Here is an 11,942-nt window from a genome sequence, read left to right as displayed (position 1 = left end):
GACAATTTAATTTTGAAAAAAAGTATTTTATTCTTCTGATTCTGCTGTTTTTCCTGGATACATAGTTTATTTTTAAAACACCAACATAAAGTTGAATAATTTTCATAAATATTCATTGTAATAAGCTTACTTTGCTCCCTGAAAAGACGCTGTACACACAGCAGTTATTATTGTTGTTATTATAAACTGTATTAAGAGTTTACAATTGTTTCCCCTAGCTTCCTTGAAGTTAGAAGATCACAAATCCGAGCTTCGCCTGAACGCATCACAACTTCAGGAGTTCGACTTCGACTTCAAGTTTAGTTGTGTCATACCGTCACGCCGCTTTTTCTCACATTTTCCTCCAAAGTGACTTCCACGCGAATCATGGAGTTTGTTTGGAGTTTAGCGTGGATGCTAGTGAGCGAACTCTGAGTCAACAACGATGACGTCTCAGCGGTAATTTCCTCTATTTCACATGTCGCTGAGGACTTTAATGTGGTGTTCTGACATGTAGCTTATCACTAGCCGTCTGCTTCTTCCACGCAAATGTCTCGAGATAAACGTTCGAAAATGTCCAAAAAGTCGCTTCACATCTCCCCGGCGAGTCAACTTATCCCCGGGCAGCATTGGTGGCGTGTGGCCGCCTTCGCTGTGCTGCTGCTTGGTGTTTTAGCCTCGACGGGCTGGGCGGAGGAAACATCCTGCCACGGAGCTTACGACCTCTACTTCGTCCTGGACAAGTAAGTCGTACTTATTTTAATAATGTGAGAAATCAGCTATACTGTAAAAATAAATAAATAAATAAATAAATAAAAGAAGTGCCGATAGCGCTAATAGCATCACAGTTTGCCATAACAACCCCATGTAAATATTCCCCCGAGTAGCTGTGGCCAGCTGTCGATGGCATAACAATATGGCTTATCGTGATAAGTGTTTGAACTCCAAAAGCAATGGCACCCCTGTCCTGGACAAACTGTACATTTGATCCTCGATTGCGTTTGAATCCGTTAAATCAGGGGTGTCAAACTCATGTTTGTCTCGGGCATAATTGTAGGTTATGATTTCCCTCCGAGGGCCGTTAGAACAATGAAATGTTTAATCACCAAATCATATTATTACCATTACACAACACATTGAGGGATAACTAGTTTTGAAATCAGAAGACAAGCATAATAGTTTGTTCAAGTATTGTTTAAGTTACTGTAGAAGAAGGGTTTGGTAACAGAAAAATGCAATATCTCAACGTTATTGTTTATTATTATGACAATTTGGAATTATGGTACAGATTTGAGCAAAAATCACGGAAGTTGACGACCATGATTTGCTTTTGCGGGCCACATAAAATGATGTAGCAGCCTTGAAGTTTGACACATATGCGTTAAACGATGGAGATGCTAAATGTGAAATTGCGTTTGAACGTAAAATGTTACTTCGTAGACTAGCAGTTCTCAACTGTTGTCACCCTGGGACCCGCAATTTCCTATTGTTGCAAAGTCACGACCCACTTAAGAACATTCATTCATTCATTTTCCGTCCTGCTTCACCTCACTAGGGTCGTGGGCGTGCTGGCGCCTATCCCAGCTATCTTCTGGCGAGAGGCGGGGTACACCCTGAATTGGTCGACAACCAATCGCAGGGCACATATAAAAAAACAACCATCCGCGCTCACATTCACACCTACGGGCAATTTAGAGTATTCATTGAAACTAGCATGCATGTTTGTGGGATGCGGAAGGAAACTGGAGTACCCGGAGAAAACCCATGCAAACACTGGGAGAACATGCAAACTCCACACAGGCGAGGCCGGATGTGAACCTCGGTCCTCAGAACTGTGAGGCAGATGTGCTAACCAGTCGTTTATTTATTTATTTTGTTTTGTTTAGAAAAAGCCTCTGAAAACACATGGACAGTATATTATATTTTGAAACACCATTTCAAATGAGTTTGACATACCGACAAAGGCATATTGCTAGACATGATGCCCGCTAGCCAGAGGCTGAGCTGCACTGTACAATATTTGTTTACGGAGTAAACTTGTGACTAGAGCACAAGTGAGCAGCATTTCCTTTCCCTTACCAAGTACGTTCCATGTGGGAACTTGGTATGCCTCTGTACAATCCAGAAAAAAATCTAAATACGAATACATGTACATTTTGAATAGCCATCCACGACCCACCCAAAATGGGTCCACGGCCCACTTTTGGGTCCCCAACCACTAGTTGAGAATAACTGTCTTAGATTAACTGCCCAAAGAAGAAAATCACTGACAGCTGACTCAGCATATATCATACAGTAGTAATCCTAGGTGCCATGCATATACGAGTGGCTGTGGGCAGCTTGACAATATTAAATGCTGTAGATGGCTTAATAATAATAATAATTATTTTTTTGTAAAAGACAAATATTTAAATTCTGTTAAATCATTGGAATATGTAGTGTAATAGCACATCTGTCCCGGACGAGCTGTACATTTTCTTCTCGATTGCATTCGAATCCATTAAGAGACAGAGATGCTATTATGCGATAAATGTCAATTTGCATGAGAATTAAGAATTACCGAACAAGAAATAAATGGATGGTTATACCGCTGGCCCACATCAGCATGTCATGACAACTCCAGATGCTTTTCAAATATGTCCCCCTGTTGGCGTGGGCAGTGTGACATTATTAAATGCTGTATATGGCATAACAATAGGCTTTTCGTAAACCGTTTTTTTTTTTTTTTTTTTTTTACAAAAAATAAGTCCAATATTTTCGTTCTAATAAGTAGACTCCGAAAAGTAACAGCACACCTTTCCTGGACAAGCTAATTTGTGTTCTTTGATTAGCAACGTGACAAGTGGTCGCCATCTTGGTGGAATGTTCTAAAAAACTAGGCTTTACACGATCAGGATTTTTGGGGCCAATCACCGATCAGCGAGTTTAATAAACCGATAACTGGTCACCAATCCAATCACAAGATGGAGCAATGTGTCTATTCAAATGACTCGTTCATTTACTGGATATACTTGTGGACTTAATTGCTCCAAAAATTATATTTACAATAAATAATGTATCTTTGTTCATCTATTTATGCCAGTGAGGCACAGTGACAGACAGAACAAATGAATGTTCTTCTATTAGATGGCAGGAAGTACATACAGTAACTAATGTATCCACTTTTTGTGACGTTTTTGTTTGTTGGTGTGCCGTGAGATTTTTCAATTGTAAAATATGTGCCTTTGCTCCATAAAGGTTGGAAAGCACTGCTCTAGTCAGATCGTGTATTCTAATCAGTCAGGTCAAACCAACATTACAACATGACAGAAATAATGGGTGCTAACTTACTGTAATTAAATTACTTTATTGCAATTAAATTAGTTCACACACACCAAAACTTTAGAGCATGATTCGACAGAACGCCTGCATGTTTAATTACAACAGTTAGTGCTAGCACTAGCTTGCTAGACTACACAACGTTTTGTTGACTGCTTGCGAGCCGTATCGTATTAAAAGTACGTGAACATACCTCAAGCAAGCCTTAAACGAACGTCCTCTTCCGAGCACCGGTGACTACCAACACACGTTTTCCCCCATTTTGTTCTTATAAACACATGGTGTGATCCATTATTGTTGTTGTCACCATGGTAACGAGTGTACCTGGTTGCGTTTGAGTCGACAAGATGAAGCCCAGTGATCGCAAAAAATGGGATGCGGTGGTATCGGAATACAAGATTTTATTGCAGTTGTCTGACATAGTGCAATTGTGAAAGACCAAATTTGTCTTGTAGTCTGATCCGGGCATTACCTGTTGTCTGTCCCACTTCCCACGTTTAAAAAAAAAAAAAAAAAAAAAAAAACTTTATTGGTGGTCACATAGTTACAGTACTACGTCAAAAGACACGCGACAAGGCTAAAAATAAACTAGATTTATGATTCGAATATACTGTACACGATGACGACGTGGAGTGAATGTCTTTTGTGGAGCCAGTGATCGGATTGGCAAATTATGACATTAAAGCCGATCAGCATAAAATGCTAATAATCGGCCGATACCGATCAGGCCGATCAGATCGGTGTTAAGTCTATAAAAAAACATGGAATGAGAACTTCAAATCCCTCTATAATCCTCCATAACGAGGTTAATGATGGATTTTTTTCACTGAAATGTCGGGGAAGGGTTTTACCGAGTAGCAGACGAAATGAAAAGATTGATTGTGGCTGTGGAAATCCATACTATGACGCCAAAGAAGACGTAAAATGTGGCTTTTCTGAGTACTAACATTGTGCCGGTTTTGTATAGTCCCTCAAACTCAGCAACTGTTAAAATCCAAAAAGTCAAGCATCATTGAGTTTTGAGGCCGTAAGTCAAAGTGGAACCAAATGCTTTCGCAAGCAGACGTGTGCGTGCAGCACATACATGTAGGCTACAGTAAAATTTTCCTCGAAAAAATGCAACTTGATTCCAGTCCTTTTACAAAAAAAAATACTTTATTCTTGTGAAATTCTGATATCCATCCATCCATTTTCTGTACCGCTTATCCTCACTAGGGTCGCAGGTATGCTGGATCCGATCCCAGCTATCTTCGGGCGAGACGCGGGTTACACCCTGAACTGGTCGCCAGCCAATCGCATGGCACATATAAACAGACAACCATTCACACTCACATCCACACCTACGGGCAATTTAGAGTCTTCAGTCAACCTACTGTGCATGTTTTTGGGATGTGGGAGGAAATTGAAGTACCCGGAAAAACCCACGCAGGCACGGGGAGAACATGCAAACTCCACACAGGCGAGGGGATTTGAACCCTGGCCCTCAGAACTGTGAGGCAGATGTGCTAACCAGTTGTCCACTGTTCTACCGAAATTCTGATATTTTTCTTTTAAAAATATGATTTTGAAAAATCGCATTTTTTAAAAATTATATACAAATACAGCTTTAATCTTGTAATATTACAAATTTTATTAATGAATAATCCAAATGTTGTTCTTGAGAATACGGAATTAAAACCCACAGTTTTACTTTAAAATGTAACTAATATTTAACTTTATTTTCACTGAATTCTTATAAGATTAAAACTTTTTTTCTTGATTTATTGTACTGTAAAATTCTAACTTTTTCCCCCAAATGTTATTCATGCAACTTTCCAACTTTTTTTCTTGAAAAAAGTGACTATTTTCTAGAAAGAAAACTTTATTCTCCAATCTTTTTTTCCTCCTAAAAAAAAGTGTTGTGCTAGTTGGAATTGGGCCTTGTTCCTTGAAATAAGCAATACAAAAGTTGTGAGTTCTTAATAATTAGTCCAAAGACACAGTAAGTTTGTGAGGTTTAAAGAAAAAAGTTGGAACATTGTTGGCGTTCCAGCCGGACCGCCAGCTGGCATCCGTCCACATCACGACATGGATGGACACTCGATGGGGATCAGTTTCGGGCCACATGTTTCTGTTGGATGTCATCTTGCTTCTAACCCAAAACAACTTCATGTGTTCCCTTTGTGGGGTTGATGCAAACGCAGGAAGAAAGAGTTGCATCATCACATAGCAAACGCTCAACTTCCTGTGTCAGTGTCGCTCCCGTTGAGCCATTTTTGAGCCAACCTGCCTCCTGTAAAAGGACTGAATGCTGATGCCTTTGCTGGACATTTTAGTCAGCCTGTTTCATCAACGTTTGTAAGATGGCGTCAAGTTTGATTTTTGTACGGCTTTAGGATGAAGTCTAAATTGGGATGTTGTGTAAAATGTAAATAAAAACAAAATACAATGATTTGCAAATCTTTTTCAATGTATAATCAATTAAATTCACTACAAAGACAAGCTATTTAATGTTGAGAGTGATGAACATTATTGTTTTTTTGCAAATATTCTCTCATGTATTGCAAATATTTTGAATTTGATGCCTGGAACACGTTCCAAAAAAGCTGGGACAAAGGCAACAAAAGTTGAAGAATGCTAAAAAAACCCACCTGTTTGGAACATTCTAAAGTTGAACAGGTTAATTGGAGTCAGTTGAGTGTCATAATTAGGTATAAAAGGAGCATTCCGGAAAGGCTCAGTTGTTCACAAGCAAGGATGGGGCGAGACTCACCACTTTGTGAATAACTGTGTGAGAAAATAGTCCAATATTTTAAGAACAAAATTTGTCAACGTACAGTTGCAAGGAATTTTGGGGGTTTCATTGTCTACGATCCATAACATCATCAAAGTATTCAGAGAATCTGGAGAAATCTCCGCATGTAAGCGGTAAGGAGGAAACCCACCATTGAATGCCCGCGACCTTCGATCCCTCAAGCGGCACTGCATTAAAAAAACGGCATTATTGTGTAAGAGCTATTGTCACGTGGGCTCAGGACCACTTCGGAAAACCTTTGTCAGTTAACACAGCTCGCCGCTGTAGCTATAATCGCAAGTTAAAACTCTACCATACAAAGTGAAAGCCATATCTGAACAACACCCAGAAACACCGCCAGATTCTCTGGGCATGAACTCATCTGGGATGGACTGACGCGGAAGTGGAAAAGTGTGCTGTGGTCTGATGAGTTTCAAATTGTTTGGAGAAATCATGGAAAAGGACTATGGGACAGGTTTTGGAGCAACACATGCTGCCATCCAAGCAACATCTTTTTCAGGGACATCCCTGCTTATTTCAGAAAGAAAATGCCTCACTGTGCACATCTTACCACAGCATGGCTTCGTAGTAAAAGAGTGCCAGTACTAGACTGGCCTGCCAGCAGTCCAGACCTGTCTCCTATTGAAAATGTGTGGCGTTTAATGAAGTCCAAAATACAGCAATGGAGCATCTGGACTGTTAGCAACTGAAGTTGTACATCCATGAAGAATGGGAAAGAATTCCAGATACAAAGCTTCAACAATTAGTGTCCTCAGCTGTCCTAGGTTTTTGGAATGTGTTCCAGGCAATCAAATTCAAAATGAGTGAATATTTGTAAAAAAAAAAAAAAAAAAGTTTATCAGTTTGAGCATTAACTATCTTGTCTATGTAGTGTTTTAAATTGAATATAGGTGATATGCAAATCATTGTATTCATTTATTTACGTTTTAAACAATGTCCCAACTTTATTGGAATTGGGGTTTGTAGATTTCTAGATACAAGATGGATAGAATTCTTAAAACATTTCTTGTCCCAACCCTATTTATGTGAATAGCTAAATAACATTACTCTTGTGAAATTCTGAAATTTATCATGGCAAAATGAGTTTTTTTCCCTCAAACAAATACAAGTTTTTTAATTCATTTATTCAAATTCAATTTTTTTTGAAAAAACAATTTCTCATAATTATGACTTTTTCTAGAAAAAGAATTATAAAAATAAATCTGACTTTAATTTAGTAACATTGTGACTTTTTCTCGAAAAAAATGTTTACTCTATGCTTACACATTTTCTTGTAAAAAAGTATTTTCCCAAAATACTACTTTTCACAGAAAAAAATACAAAAGGTTTCGTGAAAAATAAAACTATTTCTAAAATGGAGGATTTTCTTCTCAAAATGTCTTTATTTCTGTAAAAATTTCAAAAAAATGTAACTCTTTTCTATTAAAAAATGTTTCATGTAAGGTAAAAATGCTTGTAAGGTAAAGAAATATTCTTGAAAAAGTAAGTGTGACCTAAAAAAAATATTTATTGTAGGATGCCAATTTAATTTAAAAAAAAAAGATAAAAAATGATTTTTTTTCTTGGAAAATAGTTTAAAAGTTTTTCAGGAAATAACATTTGTTTCCTGGTAAAATTGAAACTTTTCTTTGAAAAAAAAATTTTTTTAGTCTCAAAATACGACTTTTCACTGAAATAGTACAAATAATTTCTTGAAAAATAACTTTCTATAAAGGATATTTTTTCCTCTCAAAATGTGCCTTAATGTGAAATTACTTTTTTCTCAGAATTGTTCTTTAAAAATATCCTTATCCTTATAAAATAAAATGTTTCTTGAAAAACTGTGACCTTTTCTCTAAAAATGTCTGTATTTGTGCATGATTCCGTTAATTTTAAAAACTGCAAATCTTTCTTGAAAAAAGACGACTTTTTTTTCTCGTAAAATGGCAAATTTTCTTGCAAACAAATTCTACTTTGATATTTTCTCTGCCACTTTTCTACTGATTTACTTCGAACAGAGCATAAGAGAATAACCATAGGCAATGAGCCACCAACCCAAAAGCCACCAAACCAAAAGATAACATTATGTCAAATTCATTGATGCTTCCTGTGTGGTGAATTTAAGCCTCCTTCTATTAGTTACACTTCCACGATCTTTCATCGATTTAGCTTTTGCTGTACAGCAGAGCAAGAATGCTATTGATTTTTGGTGATACAGTATACAGTATATGCCACAAGATGAGCAGCAGCGTTTTTGTCTCCTTTCAGGTCGGGAAGCGTCGCTGCCGACTGGTTTGAGATTTACTCCTTTGTCAGGAATCTAACTGACAGATTTGTGAGGTAAGTGGCAAGCGTCCAAAGTGGCTAAATTTGCACGCTTTCACGGACTATGTCCCTAAACTCCAGGCCACAAATAGCTACAATCTGCTGCAATAATAATAATAATAATAATGATGTTATTGATAATGATCATGAGTGCTAATGACGATGATGACAACACAAGTCACAGCTATGTATGTAGCAACAACTCAAATCAAAATGGGAAGTAAAAATTCAAAGACACATCACGAAAAGGAACATCTTTGGAACGAAAAGTTGAACACAATAACACGTTGTAATCACTCTCTACAAGAATTAGTGTTGTTTCACTTTAGGTATGACACTTCAGTCTGTTTGAATATCCAGATATTTAGCTCTTAGCCTTTCTATTCCAGTTTTTTTTGGGTAAAAATGTAATTGATTTTTTTTCTTGAAAATTAGTACTTTATTTAAAAAAGTGCTTATTTTTACTCAAGGTTGTTTGGACTTGATACTCGTGTAATATTAAAATTTATTTTTCTAAAAATTTCAAAATTTTCATTAAAATTTACAACTTAAAAAAATGCTACTTTTTGTTTAAAATACATATTTTACTGGAAATATTTGACTTAAATTGAATGAGACTACAACTTATTTTTTGGGGGAAAAAAAATTAACATTTCCCCCTTACAAACTTTTTTCACCCCCAGAAATTACATCAACATTTTCTAAAAAAATAAAACATTTTTCAAATATTAAAAACATATTACTCAAAAAAATCTGTTTATACTTGTAAATTACAATCTTTTTGAACAATTACATTTTCCCAAAAGTTTAAATTTTGGTGAAAAAAATACTACTTTTTGCTGAAAATACATAATTTTCCTCACAAATATGACTTTATTCTCATGAAATGACAGTTATTTTCTTAATAAAACACTTTCCCCCCTATTTTGTTCGAAGAAAAATCTCCAAATACAACACGTAAAAAAATGAAATAAAAAAATAACAAAATTCTCCAATTTTCTTCGAAAACATTTTGTAAAAAAAAAAAAAAAACAGCTTTTTCCCACATATTACTTTTATTTCTTTAAGAAATATGACTTTATACTTCTAATATCAGGATTATTATAAGGAAAAGAAATTGCGTAGAATTACAACTTGTAATAAAAATATTCCCTCAAGATTCCGGCTTTGTCCCCTTAAGAAAAATATGACTTTATTGGTAACTTTCCTAAAACTAATACAATATGGAGTAAACAATACGAGGATGGATGTCCTGCATAATCCAGTAGTTTTGTTCCTGGTTGAAATCCTGTCACGTTTTTTTCACATTTGCCTGCTGCTGGCGCGGGCCTCTGAAAAACACTTGCGACTCCCCTCCTGACTTATGGACGACTAGGCCACACGTCCTCTTCAGACCCAAAAATTGTCCGACTCAAAGTGTTAACGCTGCCGCCGGCTGCCAGCTCAGCTAAAGGACAGACGGCGGCGGCCTCGCCAGTAGCGCCGCTCGCTCGCTTGTTCGCTTGCTTGCTCGCTCGCTTGAAAAAAATAGCAAAGGCAGCAGGTGGGAGTGGGTGGCGGAGTCGGGCACTCTTCTGTGCTGTGAGAACGGCCATTTGCCACGGGAGTGGCCGCAACACGTCCCCCCCCCCCCTCCCCCACTGCCAATCCTGCTACCCCGCCTTCTCACACACACACACACACACACACACAACACACACAACACACACAACACACACACACACACACACACACTGTATTGACTTCCACCATATCGTCTCCGATTGACAGAACCTACTGGACAAGCTAACTTTTTAAATACAACTTTTACTAAAAAAACTATTTGTTCTCGTAAGTTTACTTATAAATTGAATTATTCTTTAAATAAGACACGATTAAAAAAAAATCACCCAAAAATGTCTCTGCCTGTGAATATTCTCATTCATCCAGGTCATTTCATTCTCAAGGCATTCAATTGATTTACAACTGGACTGTTCTGGTCTGAACAGTCCAGTTGCAATTGATTCAGTGCCCTGAGATAAAATGTATAGTCTCGTAAAATTACTTTATTTTGAAAAATATCACACTTTTCTTTTCATTCTTACAAGATTGTGACTTTTCTTGAAAAATATTACTTTTTTTCCAATACAATTCCGCAGTTTTTCTCAAAAAAATTATTTTTATCGGAAAAAACAGTCTCATGAGATGATTTTATTATTCTTCCTGAAAAAACCTTTGTAAAAATACAACTTTGTTAAATAAAATACACCATTCCCTCAAAATGTTTTTTTTTAAAAACAAATATCTCTATATTATCATAACAATACGACTTCTTTCCCCTCAAAATTCGCCTTCTAAAAAAACATTACTACTGTTCCACTGAAAACAACTTATTTCTTTTAATTGATTATACATTGAATTTAAGTATATTTCTTTATGCAACGCTTTCCTTTCAAAGTACATATTTTTTCCTTAGTTTTCCTTTCTAAAAAAAAGTCCCTTCTTGTCAGATTATAAAGTATCTTTTTTCCTCTTCAAAATTATTGTTAGAAATTATTTGATAAACAAATGAAGACCTCCAAGAGGTTTGCAACTTTTTTCTCTGCTAAAAACAGCTCTTTTTAAAAAAAAAAAAGATCTTAGAAATGTTACTGTTTCTTGACAAAATATTAATACAAAATATTTCTCAAAATATGACTTTTCACAGACAAATAAAAATATTTAGTTGAAAAAAAAATATAGGGCAATTTTTTTCTACCTATAAAATCTAATTTGCGAAAAAAAATTCTCAAAAAGTTTCGTTATAATCTCGTCAGATTCTAATTTGTTTCTTGAATAACTGCGATTTTTTAATCTAAAAATATAGTCTTCTAGGATTCCAGTTAGAGGTGCAACAGTCAATTAATTGACAATGAATTATCAAATTAATCAACTCTTTTGATGATCAAATAATTGTTTAAAGATCTTGTTTAATTTAAAATTGTCCTAATCCTTGGAATGTCAGCCTCTCAACAGTAAATATTCTGAGATATCTGTAGTCCTTGAGCAGACAGATTGCCGTAATTTCTCATGTATAATGCGCACCCATGTATAATACGCATCCCCAAAGTTGTCCTAAAAATTCTGGACGACCCTTCTTCCTATGTATAATGCATTTTTACAATGCATGTTTTTGCTTCTTCCCATATGATCAAAATGAAGTATTATCTGTACTTTGTTTTTTTTTTCCAAATAATAATTCTGAAATTGAGCACTTTATTTGAACACGAAATATTGGATTTTTTATTTACTTGCTCTTATTTTGAAATTCACAGCCCTTCTTTTATTTAGTAAATGAGAAAGCACACAGTTGTGCTTGTAATTTTGATTATCCAGGAAGAATTTGTAAAATGGGTACAATTCTTTAAAGAAAACATGATGGGCCAGGCGAAACACATTTAATTTTATTTTAATGGGATTCAAATTAAACTGTCAACCATTTCAGAAAAGTATTATCATTAAACAAAACATAACCATAAAGAAATTGATGGTTGTTGTTCAGTTGTCAGTCCATTTCCATCCATTTTCA

General features: G+C 35.9%; 1 protein-coding gene across 4 annotated transcripts in view; it reads left to right on the top strand.

Moving 5' to 3' along the window:
* The first annotated feature begins 256 nt into the window (after positions 1 to 256).
* antxr2a (ANTXR cell adhesion molecule 2a) overlaps positions 257 to 11,942 on the top strand; it is a 122,471-nt gene continuing 110,785 nt past the window's right edge. The window contains exons 1-3 of one of the 4 annotated variants that reach the window (XM_061766884.1): positions 257 to 438; positions 508 to 722; positions 8,339 to 8,410. In XM_061766884.1, the coding sequence (XP_061622868.1) occupies positions 529 to 722; positions 8,339 to 8,410 (266 nt within the window). In that variant the 5' untranslated portion in view covers positions 257 to 438; positions 508 to 528. Of the gene's footprint in view, positions 723 to 880; positions 955 to 2,783; positions 2,788 to 8,338; positions 8,411 to 11,942 lie in introns of those variants that run through there. The other 3 variants (XM_061766883.1, XM_061766885.1, XM_061766886.1) reach the window with 3 other exon arrangements.

The sequence above is a fragment of the Phyllopteryx taeniolatus genome, chromosome 3, assembly GCF_024500385.1.
Source record: "Phyllopteryx taeniolatus isolate TA_2022b chromosome 3, UOR_Ptae_1.2, whole genome shotgun sequence".
NCBI classification, from domain to species: Eukaryota; Metazoa; Chordata; class Actinopteri; order Syngnathiformes; family Syngnathidae; genus Phyllopteryx; species Phyllopteryx taeniolatus.
Note: the sequence above shows the minus strand (reverse complement) of the source record. Positions and strands in the feature narration are given on the sequence as shown.